This window comes from Carettochelys insculpta, chromosome 2, assembly GCF_033958435.1.
Source record: "Carettochelys insculpta isolate YL-2023 chromosome 2, ASM3395843v1, whole genome shotgun sequence".
In the NCBI taxonomy this organism is placed as follows: domain Eukaryota; kingdom Metazoa; phylum Chordata; order Testudines; family Carettochelyidae; genus Carettochelys; species Carettochelys insculpta.
The window spans coordinates 8226150-8246479 of NC_134138.1; the positions used below are offsets into that span (position 1 = coordinate 8226150).

Below are 20330 nucleotides of genomic sequence, written 5' to 3' on the forward strand. Positions count from 1 at the left end.
GGAATGCTGAAGAACAGCTGGGAGCAGAGCAGAGCATTGCAGGGGGTTCAAAGCTGGCTGGGTTTGATCTCCAATGGTCCATTAAATTCCCGACATTCATTGACGAAGTTTCTTTAGTGTGTAAAACTCCCACGCATTGGGCAGCTTGGCTGGGGGGTTTAGTAGCCCGGCTACGCTACGCTGGGACCCTAACGAGGGTCCAGAGGGCAGCGGCTGTGAGCCCCAGGGTGTTGGCTCTCAGAGCTGGTGTGTTGCTGGTGTTGCACAAGTCGGTGGAACAGCACGAGTCGGGGTGACTCTCCCCAATCCCATCAGGGTCAGAGGGCATGCACGTTTCAGCACAGGATTTGGACACGGTCATGTTCCCGAAAAAGGGGTAACCTACAAAGGGTGGATTAGAGGAGAGGGAAATGATGAAAGGAGGTTTATGGATATCGGGGCCATTTCTCCTTTATGCTAAAGCCACCGTGCACAGTCTTGGAAGTAGAAAGGGGCCTTAAAAGGGGAAGCAAAATCCATTCAAAGGAGCCTTAGTGCCTGTGAGAAAAAGTTCTCATTGGTTTTAGTACAGATTGTGCCTCCCTCACCCAGCACTCTCGGTACCTGAGTGGTCCCGAACGAGGAGATTTGCTGGACGAGGGGAAGTCAGGACCCCAGGCTGCCTGGAGCAGGGAGCCAGCTCTTGCAGCGCTCTCCCACAGGGCTGTCAGGCTCCCCCACACTGGTCAGGTTCCCCACTGCTGCAGGGCTACTGTCAGGGTTCCTTGCTCTAGCCAGCTCCCTGCTATGAGGTTACAGGGTCCCCTGGACCTGGCTGGGGTCACTGTGGCTATGGGGCGGGCAGGATCCCCTCAATAGGGCTCCCCAATTCTAGCCAGGCTTCATGTACTGGGGCTACCTGACCTGGCTCCCTGTCCCATGGCTGCCCCCGGGTCTCTCCAGAGCGGGAAGCCGGTAGGCCTCCCTGCTGCCAGTTGGGCTCCGCTCCAGCCCTGCACAGCTGGAGCTCTCTGGTCCAGCAACATCCACGGTCCTGCCGGATGAAAGGGTTTCAACCTGCATCTGTAACCGAGTGGTACCCACAATGCACTAGATGCCGTGCGTGTGAAGACACAGCAGCTTTGCCGAAGTGGTATGGAGTTCAGAGCCAGGCGTCCGCTGGCGTTTCTGTCCTCTCGAGCCTGACCTGGGGACAGGGTAAATTAAGGGTAAAATCACCGCACAGCGCAGTGGGATGTGCAGCTTAGATGGACACGTGAAGCAGGGACAGGCCTGATGATGAAGGGAGCCTGGGGGGAGGCAAAGGGGGCAGTGGCTCAGGGGCCCGGTGTTTTAAAGGGGCTTGGAGTTCCCATCGCTTCTGCTGCTACTTCGGAAGTGGCTGCGGCTGGAGTTCCAGGACCCTTTGAAAGGCTGTGGCAGTGCAGCTCCGTTGCTCTGTGTGCCTGGGGGAGAGAGTCCAACCAGGGGGACAGTTTGTATAGCGGAGGCATTGAGAGGGGTCAAACCAGCCTGGAAACACTTTATGGAAAGGAAAGCACGTCAAACCAGGGGGTGCTGCAGCACCTCCCCTGCAACACCGCTAGTTCCAGCACCTGTGGGCCCAGCGCTAAGGTCTGACTGCCTTAGGCTCTGCCTCTGCTGCCTTTGACCCCACCTCCTCCAGGGGTATGGAGCCAGGCCCCCTTCCCACCTTGCCCTGGGGCCCACGGTGACTGTCGGTCCCGCCGGGCACCCCCATACGAGCCATAGAGCAGTTTCTCCAACAGTGACAGCGTCCAGACTATCAGTTCAAAGCGTGCAAGAGTCGAGTGATGCTACTGTAAAATTACCAGTGGCATGTTGTTATTCTCCTTTGTAAACGATTGGCACCCGGCAAAACTTCTCTGAAGGAATGGGAGTCCAGATCTCCACAAGACAGAGAAGAGATACAGTTGATCATTGATGAAGCAGAAAGCATCCAGATCCTGGTGAATTACCACCAGGGCAGAATTAAATAGACTTTTTTCCATCTGTAAGTTGAGACTGGGACTTCTCCACTGCACGTAGGAACGATCCCAAACTAGGTAGCATAAGAGACAAGCCGGTGCAGGAGAATCTACAACCGAGCTACGTAAGAGATGCTTTTCCTTGGCCATGTTAATCTGCAGTGATTGGATGAGACTTACCGGAGTCTACAGAAAGCACCGTTGTCTTGCAGGCAGTGGCTTTCTCGGAGCAGTTGCTGACGGTGGTGCATGCAGAGACATCTGTCGGTTCTTTGCAGGTGTAGCATTGCAAGGACTGGGCTGCCGAGAGGAATAAAATGTCATGTCTCAGAACAGATCTGAGCTGGTGCAGAGTCTGGCTGTGCTAGGAGAACCTGCAGCTCTGCTACCTGGGGGTGTAGTTCACAAGATCCCCCCGCCCCGTGCCTTCTCCCCAGGGTAGGTTGCAGTTGTAAGTCAGAGGTTCAAGGTCAATGCTAACCAGTCGCGTGTTGCTGCGTATGAATCCAGGTCTTCAGAGCTAAAAGACCAAGCTGTAGTCAGTCCTCGAAATTAGTCCCTCTGATATAAATTGTGTCACACTGACCTCATGGAAATTTTGAGGTGCACGATGTAAAAATTCCTCTCACTTATGTCATTTAGAAAATGGAAAATTAGCGTATCCTCCCAGCATCCTCTGTTTCGTACTTCACATAGGATAAAAGTGGTTTAAAAATGTATTGTTGGGATAGGATCATTTCTTTAAATGCTGCTTAAAATGCTGTGAATGTCTGGTTACGTCAGTTAGAGATGCGTTAGGTTTAAATGGTCACACAGACAACATTTACCCTTTTACAGTTCCTTTCCCCCTCTGTTCACACTATTTCTTAGAGGGGAAAACTCCTGATTATATGTCGTTTCGCTTTCAGTCGCAACTTTGTGGTTCCGATCCTCGACGTGTATCGAGGACCCCCTGTAGCTGGCTCTTTAATTATTGTTATTCCTGTATTTTGTAAGGCCTTAGATCACAGTCTCCTAGTTTGGGTTCGGTAACTTGAAAATTGCAAGGATGTGTTGTGAACCGCCTTCCTGGCAACCATCATTACTTCCTTGTAGGAGTCCCACCTATTTGCACAGTCAAGCCTTTTGACATAGCAGTCTGATTTCTTCACTAAAAGTCTACTGTTAAAAAACAGGAACAAATGTTTCTACTGCCCCCTCCTGGTGAAAATGGAGGAAGAAATTACTTTTGTTTCTAATAATACAGATTGAACTTCTCTGGGCTGGTGCCCTCTGGACCTGACCAGTGCCGGATGAGAGAATTTGCCAGACCACGAGAAGTCGATGTGGTCTAGCACATTACCAACACTTTCACTGCTTACTGGGCTCTTACAAGACATGTAGGGGTAAATTAGAGCTAAATAACAGCACAGAACACTGAGAGCCAGGACTGGTGGCTGTACACAAACTTTATGGGACCGTGGGAAGCTTGGCCACACCCATGATGAGTTGTCCTCCAACTAACTAAAATCATGCGAGATTATGGATGTTGCTGGACAAGAGCGTTCTGGATTAGAGAAGTTCAACTCCCACCTGCAACCAGGGGCTTTGGGTGGACAACTCTCCTATACAGTAATCCCCTGGTGTGCACGATTTCGATTTGCACTTAACTCACATTAATGCAGGTTATGTGCATATTGAAAGCCTCCAGCTCCCCCAGCTGGGGGAAGCAGGGCAGAAGCCGTTCCTGGCTCCCGCAAGCTCAAGGGAGCCAGGAGCCAGGCTGCCACCTGGTTCCCAGCTACCCCCATGACCCCACTTACACGAAATCCGAGTTATGCAAGGGTGTGCAGGAATGCAACCCTTGCATAACTTGGGACTACTGTAGTCTGCTGCCTAGGCAGTCATTTTGGCTGGAATTTTAAAAGGAGCTGTGATGCAATTAGCTGGCCTAATTCAATTGGCCATTGAATGTAAAATCAAAGCAAAAAAGCAGTCCAGTAGCACTTGAAAGACTAACAAAATAATGTATTAGGTGATGAGCTTTCGTGGGACAGACCCACTTCTTCAGCCCATAGACAGACCAGAACAGACTCCATATTAAGGCACAGAGAACCAAAAACAGTAATCAAGGTTGACAAATCAGAAAAGTTATTATCAAGGTGAGCCAATCAGAGAGCAGAGGGGCAGAAGGAGGGGGAGCTATTGTACTCCTTTGCCTGATCCCTGTGAGCTGAGTTGGCTGGCATGGTCCAACTGCACTGCAGTGCAGACATATGCTTGTGGCATGGGGCTAATACCTGCAGGGTGGGTGTTCTCCCTTGGGCTAGGTCTTGGGCTCTGAGATCCATTCCCTCCTCTGGGTTTTGCAGCCTCAGTTCCCACCCACGCAGGAATGTCTACACCGGTGTTCCCTGTAAGCTGAGCACTTGGGTGACCGCACAGGAGAAATTCAGCTGCTGCCCAGCTGATTAGCAGAGCACCCACAGCTGGCTAGGGACAACAGCATGTGTTTTTCCTGGTGGTTCACATCCACACGTGTGCACCTAATAAAAATTATTCTGCACATGGATGGAAACATTTAGCAGGAATACTGATCTATGCAGATAATTTTAGGTCTGGGTGTGAGTCTTGTGAGCCTGAGTCAGGTGGCATTGGCTCTGAGATGCTCATGTGGCCTTTTTTATCTTAAGCATAGATGTAGCCATGGTGACTTGCAAAATAAAGGGTCCTTCCTTCCTTCCTGTTGTTTGTAAGCATGCGGGATCAGGGCCTCAGCCAGTGTTGGACCTGAATCTGCTCTCATGCCATTTTTCCACTTAGGTAACTCCACTGATGTCAATAGACTTACTTCTGATTTACACCAGGTTAAAGAAGAAGGGACTCAGGCTCCCACATTTCTTGTCAAATGGATCCTTCCCAGAGGAGCAAAAGGACTGATTGCCTTAGAGAGAGGCCAGGGGATGGAGCCAAAGAAGCACACAGGAGGGGTTATTATACTAAGGAAGAATCTAGCAGTGGGGAAGAAGTCCATGGAGAAGCAGAACAATGGCAAACAAAGGGCTGTACTGCTGTCTGGACTACTGAGCAGTGAGTAGCACACCAGAGTGTGATTCAAGGGTGGTTCTGTGCCCAGCCATGCCCTGTCTTACTGCAGTCTTGGGCAAGTCACGTTCCAGTCTCTGTGCCTCAGTCTTTCCATCTGTAAAATGGGGGACCTTGCTACTGACCTGTCTCTGGGTGGAAACTGGTCTTTGCAGCCCCATTGAATTCAGGGCCGGAGTAGACCCAGGGGAAATAGTGGAATAGCACGTGGATTTAATTACTGGGAAGGGGACTGTAACCAGAAATATGGGGCAGGAGCCTCAGATGATCTAAATCGGTGTCACTCTGGTGGAGCAAACAGAGCTCATGAGCTGGCCCATGGTACATACAGAAAGTCAGCAAAGGGCTGGGTTTGCCTCAGCAGAGGGAAGCAATGAAGGGCTAGGCAGCACACAACAGGGAAATCTCTATGCGGTTAACTCTTGAAAGACTCCTGGAGTATAAGTAAAGTTACAGCAGAGATGGGGAGTGAACCCTACTCACCAGCAGACTGTTAATTTCAGCCCAGCTTTCGGTGCTGTGTAACAGGAACACAGGGGGCACTGGACTGGATCACACATAAGGAACATGGAGTCATGTCTCTGACAGTAGCCAGCACCACGTGCTTGGGGGAAAGGTTCAGGAAACACCAGGGGAGGCACATGTAGGATCATCTCTCCTGTAAAAGTCTCTTCCAAACCCCCTTAGCCAGAGATTGGCTTAAAAGCTGAATCCCCTTGGTTAAATCGGTGCTAGCATCAACAGTCCTGGATCCAGCTAGATCCCTCCCCATCCTCTGGCCAACCAAGATATATGGACTGCCACCATCACGCTCCTGTTGCAGATAGACCAAGCTGGTTGGCTGGATGGAGCATGCTGGTGCCGGGTCAGATGTCAGCCTGCAATTCCCTGGTCTCCTTCCCCATGTGTCCCAGGGTTGTTGCCCTCCCTGTTCTGCTGCACACCGGTTCCCGCTCTCCCTGGCCCTAGTACCTTGGTAGTTCTTTAACCAATGTGGAGGGAGTGCAAAGGGGACCCAGAGGTGGATGTGTTTGCCACCTGTTTAGCACAGGTGCAGGGCAGGGCAGGAGAGATCTCCCTTACTGTGCCTAATTCCTAGGCCAGGAATGTGACCTCCTTATTTCCCATCCCCAAAGCCTTCTTCTTCTTTGCGGGATTGTTTGTCAAATCCAAATCAACCCCCAGTGCCTCCCCTGGGCCATCCAGCCCATGGGTAAGGTAAGGGCAAGGACTGCCTGCCCTGGCCCCTAGTAAGAAGAGACCCAAAGCCCAGCATAGTTTTAAATCAGTTCACGCCTTCAGCCCAAGGCAGTTCTCAGCCCAGATTGGGTGTGGACACCTCAGCACTAGCTGATCACCAGGTATTAGAGGTGACACCAGGACCTTTTCCCAGCCTCCAACCCCTCAGTACTTAGGAATGTGACAACGGCCACACTGGGTCAGACCAAAGGTCCATCCATCTGGCCCAGTGTCCTGTCTTCTGACAGAGGCCAATGCCAGGTGCCCTGGAGGGAGTGGACAGAGCGGGTGATCGTCAAGTGAGTCCTCCCCATCACCCATTCCCAGGCTCCGGCAAACAGAGGGCAGGGACACCATTCCTGCCCAGCCTGGCTACTAGCCTTTGATGCATCTAACCTCCATGACTGTATCTAGTTCCTTTTTGTACCCCGTTAAAGTTCTTGTCTTCAGAACCCCCTCTGGTGAGGAGTTCCACAGGCCAACCGTGCGCTGCATAGAGAAAAGTTTCCTTTTGCTAGTTTTAAACCTGCTACTCATTAATTTCATTTGGTGACCCCTAGTCCTTATGTTATGGGAACAAGTAAATAACTTTTCCTTACCACTTTTTCCACACCTGTCCTGATTTTATAGACCTCTATCACACCCCCCCTTAGTCTCCTCTTTTCTAAGATGAAAGGACCCAGTCTTATTAATCTCTCTTGATGTGGTGCCCGCTCCAAACAATTTTTGTTGCCCTTTTCTGAACCTTTTCCAACACAGGTTCTTTGAGATGAGGTGACCACACCTTGAAACATGAAGATGTGCGTATCCCATAGAGCTGGAAGGGACCATGAGAGGTCATCAACTCCAGTTCCCTGCACTCACAGCAGGACCTACCACCGTTCCTGATGGACTTTATGTTTTTTAAATCTAACCTGTCCCAGACGATGGATAAGATCTGGAAGAGCAAAGTGATGAGTGTAGGAACGAAGCTGGGCGTCTTGAAAATGTGTGTATTCAGCAGCATGTGGTACGGATGTGAGACGGGTGATAACGAAAGATTCAAAAAGCAGAACATTGGCGTTCGAAAGGAGTTGTTATAGAAAGATTCTGAGAATAGGATGGATGCAGAAGGTCACTAATGGGGAATTATACAGGAAGATGCAGCCGAAAGAGAACCTGCTGCAGAAGGTTATAAAACAGAAGCTGCAACTGTTTGGGCATATTTGTGGAATGAACGATGAACGAAAAAATCAAGACCCTGGTATTCAGCATAATGGACTGTTTGAATAGGAGAGGCAGACCCCACAGAGACTGGATAGATGATGTAGTAGATTGGTGAGGAGCTAGTCTACAGAACTAAGCCACTCTGCACTGGATAGGGAAGGATGGAAGGAAATAGTGAGAGAGGCATCAGACACCAACGGGCGCTGAGCCCACAGTTATCGATGATGATGCCCCAGACCCTTGCAAGGCCCCTTCAGTGACTGAGCTCATAACTCTGGGTTTACTAGGGCAATGCTCTAACCACTGAGGCATCCCTCCCCACAGCTATACACACGGTATTCAAGATGTGGGCATACCATGGCTTTATACAGAGACAATGAGATAGTCTCTGTCTTATTCCCTATCCCTTGTCAATGATTCCTAACATTCGGTTTGCCTTTTGACTGCTGCAGCTCAGTGAGGGGATGTTTTCAGAGAACTCTCCACAACGACTCCAGCATCTGAGGAAGTGGGTCTGCCCCATGAAAGCTCATCACCTAATAAATTATTTTGTTAGTCTTTAAAGTGCTCCGTGACTGCTGGTGTGTTTTGTTAGAATACAGACTAATGCGGCCACCTCTCTGTTGCTGTTCTCTTGAGTGGTCATAGCTAAATTAATACTGATAACCTCAGTGCTTCTGATTCTAATGCCAGACTCCATGGTGCAGAGGGCCCCAGTGGAGACTTACTTGGCTAGGAAGATGTTCTCAATAAGGGTGATCTTACAGTAAACATGCAACGAGAGTCACCCCTGCTGTCCTCATCCGTCAGTAGAGGTGTTTCTGTGTTGGTACCGACTTCTAATGTGCCACGGTACCTATGAGATCATGTGTTGAGTCTGGGTTGCAGGAAGATCCTATGTCACCTAGCAGGGTCGTTCCCCTGTGTGGGGAAGAATAGTCATTTTACGGTAAAGGAGATGTTTCTCCATTCCCTTAGTTTGGCGCTCACCAGGGCTATCCCAGATAAATCGCTGCACTCCGGGTGAAGCCCCTGCAATCTTACCTAGTTCCAGGGAGACCAGGCCAGCCAGCAGAGCAGCCAGGAGCGCCTTCATCCCCAGCAGACTCTCGGCGTGGGTGGCTAAGAAGAACAAAAGCTTCTCCCCTGGCACTCTCCACACTTTCCCTTTGCAGGGAATTTCCCCTCCCATCTGGCTCTGATTAAAGCCTTTGCCAGAGCTTCCGTGGAACAAGTTCCTGGAGTGAGCTCACGGCAGTGGGGCCCGCCCCTTCTACCCCACCCCCTTTGCCAGGTACACATGCTGAGCTCCGCCGGGCTGGGCTGGGAAGTTTGCAGCCCAGCAGGGTTATGGTCAGGGATCATTGCTGTGGTTTGGGGCAGGTGGGTGTTGTACCCTCCCCGTCAGATGAGAGGAAGAGGGGTCCCTACGGCTCATCCTCTTTCACTGGAGTGACTCTTCATGCCAGCGTCTTGTGCTCCTTTTTGCTTTCCCCTCTAGGGGCTCCTGCGGGGGACACCCGCTTTAGAAGCTCTGGGTAGCAGGGCCTGAAGCCTCTCTGGGTTTGAAAAGAGCAAGTCCCACAGCATGGCCAGTTCTACTGTCAGCCTGCGGGGTTGGGACGTGGGGGATTCATGCTCTGCCACAGACTTCCTGTGAGCCCTTGGGCAGGCTGCTTTGCCTTTTTGTGCCTCAGTTTCCCTTCAGTATAGGAGGCCACTGCTGCTCCTTGCCTACCCTCCCGGGCTTGCTTATTCAGCCTGGGAGCTCCCCGAGGCCGGGCTGCCTGCTGCTCTGTAGCGAGAGGGATTGAGACATAGTGACTTCCCTGAGGATGAAGCTCAGGTGTCCTCATTCCCATTCTGGGGCCTGGACCACTGGCCTGTCCTTCCTCCTTTGCGGATGCCTTATCAAGAAACCAGCCCCTCCCACTTCCTTCCTTGCCTGGGGTGAGTGCTCATGCGGTGGGGCCCAGCTGAGGCTCTGAGCAAGCCTCAGTAATAAACAGTGGTGAGGAAAATCCAGGGCCTGTCTACACTAGCTCTGCGCCTCCTGCTAGGTCTGGAGGAACAGCATTAGGGCAACAGCTGGTGGGTAGTTTAAGCTTAGGTGGGAACTACTTGGGATCTGCCTCAGGCAAGTCTCCTGGGATTTGCTAAGATGTGGGAGATGTGCTGGGTTTCTGGCATCTTCACCCAGAAGCAGTGGGGAGGAGGGGCTGCACCCAGGGGTCCCTTTAATTTTTTCCATCCAAGAGCAGAATAAATTTTGTTAGGTGCACTGAGGCACGTGGGAATGTGCACTGCCCGTACAAAAAAGAAAAAAAACCACACGCTGCCAGCAGTGGGCGCTCTGCTAATCAGCTGGGAGGCACCTGAATCTCTCCTGGGCGGCCGCCCAAGCACTTGGCTTACAGGGAACTCTGGCTGCACCGTGGCCCAGAATCACCCTGGCTTTTCCGAGTCCACAGCAACAAAAGGAGGTTTAAAGATGACGCTATCCATAGGGCCGGAAAACGGTTGTGGAATAGACTGACGGGGTCCCAGCAGCCTCCAGTTTCAGGGACTTCCAGTTTTACCTGCCAGTCTCGTCCAGATTAGCCTGTCGCACCAGGAATCGGTTCCGTTTTTAATCACGAGGAAAGAAGGATTAAAGAGCTGCCGTCCTGGGATGGGCTGCAGTTGCCATGGGAGCCAGATCTTCAGAACAGCTGGGTGTGTTGTGTTGGGACGTGGTGTTCTCCACCCTCCCTCTCTGCTCACTGAAGATGTTTGCACGTGAGGGAGCAAAAGCTGGGTGTGTGGGGCAGGTGGCTCAGCTAGGTGGGAGGCCTTCATCATCACTAGGCATGGTGCCAACCCTGCCCACTGGCTACTGGCCCAGCTAGCAGGTTGTGCTAGCTTTAATTAGCACTGGAGGTGTTGTCCTGGCATACAGCTGCACCCAGCCACTCTCTGGGAGGAGGAGACAATGGCCCCTTTGTCTTGTATAAATAGGTCTCTCTATTCAGCCCTGCCACTGCTCTGGAGTTGAGGAGAATCAGCAAAGGGGCTGGACCAATCATTCTTCTCAGCAACCTTCAATGGGCTTCCATTCTGAACTCCCCAGTCTTAACCCCTCTACTGCCAGAGATGGGCTGTTGCCTTCCCGTAGCTTGTTCTGCGACTGTCCAGCTCCGTCCTGCTTCTCTGTTCTTTACCTTGTCCCACGCCCAGCGAGATGTTCACCAAACCTCAACCTCTGGCTCTCCCAAACTTAACAGTGACTGGCCATACTGGGTCAGAGACCAATGGGCCTTCTAGCTCAGTATCTTGTTCTCCAACAGTGGCCAATGCCAGGTACCCCAGAGGGACTGGACAGAACCTATAGGAGCTAGGTATTTTTAAGGTCTCCTGCAGGCCCTCACCTCCTACACTCAGTCTCTCTTGGTGGTCACTCAATAATGAGGATGCCTTCATGTCACCCTCCTCTTTGGGAGTCCATTGATGGCTAATGAGCCTGATTCTGGAAATGCAAATCTTATTACAGAAAGGGCAGGTGTTGGTAGCCGTTGGAGTGGGGTGGGACAGTTTTTGCCACTCTTTTCTTTTTCTCCATCTCTCCTTGTCTGTACTACAGTGGGACAGCTCAGTGGTTTGAGCACTGGTTTGCTAAAGCCAGGGTTATGAGCTCAGCCCTTGAGGAGGCCATTTAGGGATGGGAAGGGGTGGTGCTTGGTCCTCCCAAGAATGCAGGGGATTGGACTTCGTGATGTCCTTTCCAGCTCTATGAGATGTGTATCTCTCTATATTTTTTTAACTTGCATCACCCTTTCACAGATTACTGCTCTCTGCTGGGGATGGTCCTGGGCAAGGTTCTTCCAAGTGTCAACACCCAAGCTGCATTTTTTCATATGTGCCTTCAGCACCTCCTTATATCACTTCCGCTGTTACCCAGCACTCCTCCGGTCTTCCTCCAGTTCAGAAAACAGAATCTGTTTTGGGAGGTGCTGATCAGACATCCCAACCATGTGACCAGTCCAACAAAGTTGTTTGTGAATGATAACGGCTTCAGTGCTGGTCATGTTCGACTCTTCCAGGCCGCTAGTGTTTGTGCACCTGTCCTCCCAAGAGATATTTAGGATTCTCCAGAGGCAGCATTGATTATATTGTTGAAGTGCCTTCAACTGATGCTTTTATGTGGTCCAAATTTCACATGTGTACAGTAGCGTTGGAACATAAAAAGCCCGGGCTGAGGACTCAGTTGGGGCTGAGCCTCCAGAGGGGCCAGAGGATGGTTCTGGGCTCCCAGCCTGGGAGGCTAAGGACCAGCTGGGTGAGGTCTTGGCCTGGATTGGACCACCTGGGCCCCTGCCAGTCCTGGCAGCCCATGGACCCCAGCAGAATTGGCCTGTAGAAGACCTGTTGGACCAACCTATGGACCAGCCTCAACCGGCACCTCAAGCCAGCCTGAGGCAGTGGAAGAACCCATAGGCCTCGCAGGCTTGGATCGGACCCCAGGCAGACCTGGAACCCTGAGAGCCTTGAGAAGTTCCCTGGACATGGGGTGTGTGCCAGGGAGGAGACTAGGGGTAAGAGGACCGTCAAAGGGCCTTGGGTTGCTGTGTTGCTGTCTGGATTCCCCACTAACCCGTGCCGCAGACCGTGCTGGTCTGATCAGGGCCTCTGGGCCAGGACATGGTGGAGTGGGTGGGCCCACGTCCCGCCTGCCATCCATCTGCTGGGTGGCCGTCTCCCGCTCTCTGCCAGCTCAGGCAAAGTGTGTGTGCCCATCATGGAACTGGGTGAACTGTGGGAACTGGGTTGGTTGCTCTGCCCTAAGCTAGGGCTGGGGCTCTCCTGAGTAAGGCAGCATCCTGAACTCTTTGCTTGCTGCCCCACCCTGAGATAGGGCCTGGCTGTTCATAGGCTGTTGTTTTTGTTGCCCTGCCCTGCACCAGGGCCTGGGCTTGCCCCACCTTGAACCAAGGCGTGAGATCCTTTGTGGATGTTTGCCAACCTGCCCTGAGCTAGGGCCAGGGAACTCTAAGACTGTGGATTTGCTGTTGCCCTGACCTAGGGCTAGGCCCTGACAAGAACTAATTTTTCCTAGCGCCTGCCTGAAGTAAGGCCGGGCTTTGAACTGTTGCCTTTCACCCACCTGAGGCAAGGTGGGGACCCCCAAACTAGTGACTTGGGGGTTGTTTGGCACCTGTGGCAATGGGGCGGAGTGGCTGCCCACTGACCCGGAAGGCGGGGAACCCCTCCAGGAGCCTGAACTGGCTACAAAAGCGCATTATTAAATAATTGTTCCCTATATAGGAACTGAGACTGTAATCAAGTTATCCAGCACCTTTTCCTTGTTCAGCTAAATGGACTGATTTCTCTGAGTCCCTCGCTGTAAGGCAGGTTTTCGAATCCTTTCCTTTTTCTCGTGGCTCTGCTCTGAAGCCTGCAGTTTTTCAACATCTTTCTTGCATTGTGAGTGCCAGCACTGGACACAGGAGTCCAGCAGTGGTCACGCCAGGGCCAAATACAATGCTGAAATAACCTCTTTGTTCCTATTGGAGATTCCCTTGTTTGTGCATCCAAGGATCGCATTAGCTCTCCTGGACACACTCCAGCATGGGGAGCTCATGTCTGATTGATCCTCCACCATGATCACAAATCTTTCCCAGAGTCCTTCTGCCCCAGGGTAGAAACCCCTTCCTGTAAGCATGACCACCACCAGTCTTTCTGCTGTGAGGCATAACAATTGCATGTAGCCATAATCAACAAGAACAAGAAGAAGTCCTGGGGCGCCTTATAAACCAACAGCTATTTTGGAGCATAAGCTTTCTTGAGCAAAGACCCACCTCGTCAGATGCCTGAGCGGGGGGATTTCAGAGGAGGATTTAAAGAAGGAGTCTCAGTCAAGGGAAGGACCCGAGCTGACAAGGTCTGTTCAGTCAGGGTGGATGTGGCCCATTATCGGCAGGTCATGTGGAGTTGCGAACATCAAGAGTGGAGAAATCAAGTCAGTTCAGTCAGCCGGAATGTGGGTAAACAAGATGGCGGCAAGCCACTCTCAGCCTGTTGTAGCTCTGTGACACTCACCAGGCAGGCTGGGTGGGTGGTTTTGGGAGCAACACTAGCGTAGCCGAGACGATAATTCCCCGGAGGCCAAGAAACCACTTCAGTTCTGTTTAAAGCCGTGGCAGGCTACCCAAAGGACTTTAGCCAGCACAGAGGGAACTTACCCCAAGCTCCCCATTCACACGTGGCTCAGGGTGAGGTGTGTTTGTATCCTGACATGGGTTGTTGTTGATAGCGCATCTGCGACAGCGCAGCCACAGAACCTGGGTAGAGTGTCCTGGTACAGTTGGAGGGCTAGCAAGGACACTGGTCCCAATAGCCAGGGTCCTATCTAGAACAGTGGTTTTCACTCTGTGATCTGCAAACTGTTGGGGGTCTGTAGTTTTCCAGAAGGGTCAGTTCCCTTGAATATTTTTCATCCTTGTGCAGAATAAATTTTATGCGTACCCAGGTATGTGCAAATGTGCACCACCAATAGAAATACAGGCTTGCCAAGAGTGGGGGCAAAAGGGGCAGCTACCCCAAGAGCCAGCATTTCAGAGGGGTCTGGAGCCCCAACCTCCTCCTCTAGTTTACTGCTGTCCACAGATTTGCTAAGGGTGCAATCCATCCCTTCATCCAGGCCATGAATAGAGATGTTGAACCAAACTGGCCCCAGAACCAACCCTTGAGGTACCCTGCTCGATACCAGACGCCAGCCAGCCAGAGAGCCACTGATCATCACCTGCTGAGCCAGCCAGCTTTCTATCCACCAGACTCTCAAGCCTCTTCCAGCACACGCACCAGCAGGGCTATGCCTCATTGCAGAGCAACAGAACTGAGGTCAGCTCTGGGAAGACTCAGCTTACAGCACTTGCCCCAGAGCTCAGGCCCATTGAGCGCAGACCCAAAGGTATATGGAACCCCCCCCCGCCCCCCCGCAGCGTGGAGGACCGTATGCACAACCCCACTTCTTCCTGGCATGAACTGCACACGCTGGGCTATGTCATAAACAAGACGGCTTCTTGGAACCCCAGTGAGCCCCACTTGCCCCCTATCTCTTTGAATGTCAGCAGTGGAGTGACCCATCTCCTTCCACCCTCCAGCAACAGTGGTGCAATGCTGGGAGATACCCACGGTGCTTGGCAGCCCACAGCAGCGAGTCCCGGCATTGACAGACTCAGGCTTGCAGTATGGCTCTGAGGCTAGCTGTGTGGGCGCTGGGGGCTCAAGCCAGAGTTCAGCTGCTTTGAGCACCCTAGCGGGAGCCCAGCCAGCCTGGTGACCCGGGCTCCATGGCTCACTGCTGCGGGTGGTAGAGATGTAGCCAGTGAGGGGACCCAGGCCTGAGCGTATGGCTATGAGGGAATCCCAGGGGAAGTGGGGGAAGACCCCCGGAGAAGGATAAGGCAGCAAAACATGTCTCTCATGTCTGAAGCACGTGGAAGGAAATGGCAGGTGAGTTTAGTTTAGGCCTTCTCCCGGCGTTGGGGGTGAGGGAGCTCACGGGGCTCATTGCAGCGATATGGGCCTGCCCCGCGAGGTTCTCCCAGCCGTCAGGGAGAGGAGGAGACAGTATTAGGGTGTCCCTCACTGGAACACTCTGACCAGAGGGCAATGAGGAAGATGCGGCTTCCAGATGCTGAACGTTTGTGACTCATAAGCCGATTACCATCACCCTCATTAAACACACCCAGTTTGAGAACTGTCCCTAACCCTGTGAGCCACCAGGTTTAACAATCACGAGGCATTCATTGCTCATGGCTCAGAAAGGGCAGGGAAACAGCTCTTGTTGGCCGCCCCTGAGTCTGTGAATTTCCATGAGCGGCTCTGCCCTTTCACCACCAGTGTTGAGGCAAATGGATTCGTCTTGCTGATTTATGAAGAATTCCTGTTGAGGTGGTGGTTGGCTTGTTTGAAAGCAAGCATTGGGTTTCGCTGCTTTCATTTATGTTTCGGAATGTCATCCCCTCCCATTTTTTCTAGAAGCTCCTTTGTGGGTGTTGAGGGACAGAAAGGGTCAGTGATCCTTGTATTAACCTAAGCGTCCAATTTTAACCAAGCCTTCCTTTCTCCAACAGGTTCATTAGTCATTGGAGTTAAATGTGTGCAAGCTCAGCCTCATGGCTGCCCATGGTGCCCAGAAAGGACAGACAGGTATTTCTTCAACACGCTGCAAAAGCCTACATAGCATGGCAAAGCTTATTGCACATCTACAAGCCACGTTATGTGCCCTCAGAGGTCTGCACAACACAGCAGGTGGTAGAAAGTAAGTGTGGACCCAGGACTTTGTGATGACAAGTTAGTTATTCTGCAGCATGTCCATAACTCTCTTGTGACAGGCTAAATATTCCTGAAGTCACTCAAGAGTAGATCATTCACATTAATGTTGCAGTGAAATTGTACTAAAAAACCTCTCTTCCTCTCCCCTTTGTTCAACCTTCATTCTCTTTCCTTTTTTTGATGTCATACTACAAGTTCTCTGCAAACTCCTCAAAGGTAGAGGGAGAAAATGAAACCCTTTTGAGGGGGCAAAATCTATTCTAGCCTTCTTTATTGATCGATGAGGCAACGTTGCTGAAAGATATCTTCCAACAAAACTTCTGTTGACAGATAGCAGACAGACTCTATCAGCAAAACAGCCATCCGGAAACACAGCAGACAGGGTTGCCCGGTGTCTGGGAAGCCCTTTCTGTTGACAGAAGGCTTCCTGGAACATCCAGCCTACCTTTTTGTCGAAAAATCTCTGTCAACAGAGACGTTATTCCTCGTGGGGAGTGGGATACAGGTGTCGACAGAAGTGCTGCGTTCTGGCAACTCACTGTTGACAGAACTCCCTTGGGAACCTGGACGCTCTGCTGGTTTTGTTGGAAAAACAGCCAATAAATTTTATTGGAAGGCACCTTTAAATCTACACCTGATTTGATAACTTTGTGGGAAGGAGCGACAAAAAAATCCGGTAGTTGGTGATCAAGGAGGCCTGAAATAAGCTACTCTTATTCTGTAATAAATGTGTCCACGTGGGGGAGCTATACAAATATAATTTGGGTTAGGTTTGGCAGATTTTTTTAGATGTAATTTTAACAGGTAATTTCCACATCAACTGAATGAGAGCGGACCAGTTTGACAGCCTGGGAAAACAATCAGACAGCAATATTAATCCTCATGCCCTTATATAAAGCCATGGAACGCCCACACCTGGAATGCTGAGTGCAGTCCTAGTCGTTCCAGCTCAAAAAGATATATTATATAACCCTCCAGCCAGGTGGAGCCAGCAGCTGCCAGGGCCGGGTTCAGTCTCGGGGGATTCCGCACCATCCGTGCAATGCAGAACTGGCTGGAGCTCCCACCCAGTGACCAGAGAAATTCACACACCCTCCCAGGGCATCCTGGAGAGATGACACTTCCGCACTCGCCAGCACGGAGATTTACTGTGGAAAAGCAATTTTTAAGAAGAGGGAGGGAAGGAACTTCTCATTAATTTGGGAAAACACCACAGAGTTCATCACCAAAACCACCAGTAAAAGCCCCACCCCAAGTCAGTTGGGCAGTGTCCTCTTCCTCTCAGGTTTTTAAGTGCAGCAACCCAAAAGTCCCCTTCACATGCCCAAGCCTTTTCTCCACCCCATCGCAGTTGCTGCCCTTGGTCTGGACAGACCCAGGGCTCAACTCCCATCCCGAGTGGGACAGGGGAGGTAAAGAAGCAGCGTGCTCACTCTGCTGGTCACTCGCCATCCACTCTCTGCTGCCACCCTGCTGGCTGCTCATCACCCCTCTCCACAGCTGCCCAGTTGTAGTGCCACCATCGCTCTGGGGGCCTCTTGCCACTTGTTGCATCTTGCTTCCACCTCCCTGCTGGTTGTCAATCACCACTCGTTGCCATCGACCTCTTGGCTGTGATTTCTGCACAGCAGCCTCAAATAACTTCAGCTCCCAGTGCTTTCAACTCTTGGCAAGCAGAGGGGAAGAGACACTGCTCCAACACAAATGGCGTAAGAAAAGAGGCACCTAACGGTGCATTTTTAGCACTGGTCTTAAAATACTGGGGTAGAAACATGTCAGACTAGTCCAGACAAGAGAAACCATTCTCACCTCCTAACCAGAATAGCCTTTCAGCCACCCCGTAGGCCTTTGAAAGCTGAGCCTCTGTGTTTGCAAAGCTCAGGCTGCTAACCATAAGCCCTTTGCTTTGGAACAATTTAGCACCTTCCTTCTTTTCTGTATTCCCTTAAAATTACAAACATTATTAACCGTATTGCAACTCTCCCTGCTTATAATACAAACATAGCTGGTGTTGGGTCACAAATTAAGTTAGTTACAATAAGCAAAATACTGCTCCATCTGCAGAATATCTAACACATTTAGCAAAGCAGGAGCAAGTTGTATTTGCATAGATACACAGAGGCTTCATCTACACTAGCACACTATGTCGAAGTAGCCTATTTCGAAGTAAGGACATCGAAATAGACTACTTCAATGAGTGTCATCTACACGTCCTCCAGGGTTGGTGCCATCGATGTTCAACGTCGAAGCAGCGATGGAGAACATCAAAAGGAGCTGCCCCAGAAGGAAATGTGGAGCATCCACACACACAAGTGCTCCCCGTCTAAATAAGGGGCCAGCAAAGCCCCAAGCTGCTCCCTTAAAGGGCCCCTCCCAGACACACTCGGCCTGCACAGCACGAGATCCACAGAGCCAACAACCGGTTGCAGACCCTGTGCATGCAGCATGGACCCCCAGGTGCAGCAGCAGCAGCAGCAGCAGCCAGAAGCCCTGGGCTAAGGTCTGCTGCACGCGGCAACCATAGAGCCCTGCGGGGGCTGGACAGGGCGTCTCTCAACCCCTCAGCTGATGGCTGCCATGGAGGATCCCACTATTTCAACGTAGCAGGATGCGGATCATCGACACATGCCCTGCTTCGACACTGAACGTCGAAGTAGGGTGCTATTCCCATCTTCGGGTAGGAATAGCAATTTCAACGTCTCGCCGCCTAACATCGATTTCAACGTCAAAATAGCACACGGCGCGTGTAGACACAATGAGTCCTATTTTGACATTGTGCCAGCTACTTCGAAGTAGCCGTCTAGTGTAGACGCTCCCAGAGGGTTTCTCTCCCATTCGCGTGAACTGTAATAGAAGCATTTCATGCTGAGCAGTTAGGATGGGGGAGAGTGCAAAGAAGAGCCACCAAAAAGATCAGGGGTGTGGAACAACTTCCGTAAGAGGAGGGATTAAAAAGACTGAGACCGTCCAGCTTGCAAAAGAGATGACTGGCCTTGAGAAAAGACAGATGGGAAACAGAGTCTTCAAAGCAGTGGAGGACTATTACAAAGAGGGTGGTGATCAGTTGTGTGGCAGGTCCACTGAAGGTTGGCCCAGAGGTGAAGGACTTAAGCTGTAGCAAGGATTTAGGTTAGTGTAGCGAGGGCTTGTGTCTTTCCCCTGCCCCAGAAAGCAGAGGAAACCTCCCAGGGGCCTGGGTGGATGGAGCCAGAGCACCCTTACCCCCCGCCCCCCAGAGATTGACACTCAAGGCAGGAAGTGCCAGAGTCACAGAGCTCATTAAAAGGGCAGCCTCTGAGCTGAACAGAAGGCCACGATGGGGCTCCTGCGAGCAAGTGCCGAATAGCCTGTGCCAGGCTAGTCAGCTGGCTGCCCTGTCCTGACCTCAGAGGCACGTCCGAGCCTGAGGGCCCCGATCTACCTGTGCCCTCTGACCTGCTGTGGGCTCGCTGCCGGGAAGACCCTGACCTGCCCGAGTCTCTGGAGCTGCTGTCCACCACCTATGCAGAGGCCATGGACCTGCCTGACCTCCCGGATGACCCTGAGTGGGACCCCGCACCAATGGAGGTGCAGGTTGGAAGTAGCCCTGGGGGACGCCCCACCACAGCCCATGTCAGTATGTTGCAGCCTGACCGGCAGCTAAGGATGGCTGCTGTTAAGGCCCTGGGCTGGGGTGCAGTGGAACAGGTGGGCCTATGCCCCCTACCCCTCCCTTTGGAGCACCAACCTTGAGCCTCTCCAGACCCACGCTGACTTGTTGGTTTGCCAGATGCCCTGCCCTGCCCTAGGGTGAGGTGCTTCCTTGCTGCCTGCCCTCTCAGCCCAGGAAAAGGGGAACTGAGGCCCGTAGCGACGCTGCTCCACTCTGAACAGGCAACTGTAGTGAGTTGTTGTGGCCTTCCCCACCCTGGAGGGGGCAAACCCCCTAACTTGCACCTCTACAGTTAGACGCTGTTTTTCCCCACTATAGAGACAATTAAGCCCTGGCCCTGGCTTCCAAGGGAGGTTGTGGAGTCCCCGTCCCTGGAGAGTTTCAAGGACAGGTTAGACAAACGTTGTCCAGGATGGTCTAGTTTTATTGGGTCCTGCCTCGGTGCAGAGGGCTGGACTAGCTGTCCTTCAGAGACCCCGTCTAGCCCTACAGTTCTATGATTCTGTAACTGGGGGGGCGGGGATATTAAGAAGCCAATAAAATCATGACTGGCGCAGAGTAAAAGTATTATTTACTCTTTCACATAACACACCATCCTGGAGTCACCCAAGGACACTAATAAGCAGCAGGTTTCATACCACCAGAAGGAGGCAGTTTTCACACCACTTACAATCAATCCGTGGCGTTTGTTATCAGGGCATGTTGTGGAGGCTAGAAGTGTAACAGGGCCAAAAAAAAAAGTATCTCTTTGATAAGCTAGACAGACTGAGCTCCTTAAGGGCATATCTACACTGCAGAGTAATTCTGGAATAGTTTATTCCAGAGTTATTATTCCAAAATAGGAT

At 51.7% G+C, this 20330-nt stretch overlaps 1 protein-coding gene across 2 annotated transcripts; it reads right to left on the minus strand.

Annotated features, from left to right (window-relative positions):
• Positions 1-89: 89 nt before the first annotated feature.
• On the minus strand, positions 90-8613 carry LOC142008409 (ly6/PLAUR domain-containing protein 2-like). Of its 2 annotated transcripts, XM_074985599.1 has the most exons (3): positions 8562-8613; positions 2169-2288; positions 90-381 (listed from the first exon to the last, which is right to left on the minus strand). In XM_074985599.1, the coding sequence occupies exons 1-3, from the start codon at positions 8611-8613 to the stop codon at positions 176-178; spliced, it is 378 nt and encodes a 125-aa protein (XP_074841700.1). In that variant the 3' UTR covers positions 90-175. The 2 variants fall into 2 exon arrangements, 1 of the variants encoding a protein (XP_074841700.1); XR_012644132.1 differs by lacking the exons at positions 2169-2288; positions 8562-8613 and adding an exon at positions 1084-1187 and having other exon boundaries at positions 276-381.
• Positions 8614-20330: the final 11717 nt, after the last annotated feature.

Excerpts from the sequence above, each read along its gene's own strand:
- LOC142008409 (XM_074985599.1), bottom strand. The coding sequence starts at position 8,613 with ATGAAGGCGCTCCTGGCTGCTCTGCTGGCTGGCCTGGTCTCCCTGGAA. Across the intron at positions 2,289-8,561 it reads CCTGGTCTCCCTGGAACTAG|CCCAGTCCTTGCAATGCTAC; the intron begins GTAAGATTGCAG and ends TCCTCTCGGCAG. Across the intron at positions 382-2,168 it reads GGTGCTTTCTGTAGACTCCG|GTTACCCCTTTTTCGGGAAC; the intron begins GTAAGTCTCATC and ends CACCCTTTGTAG.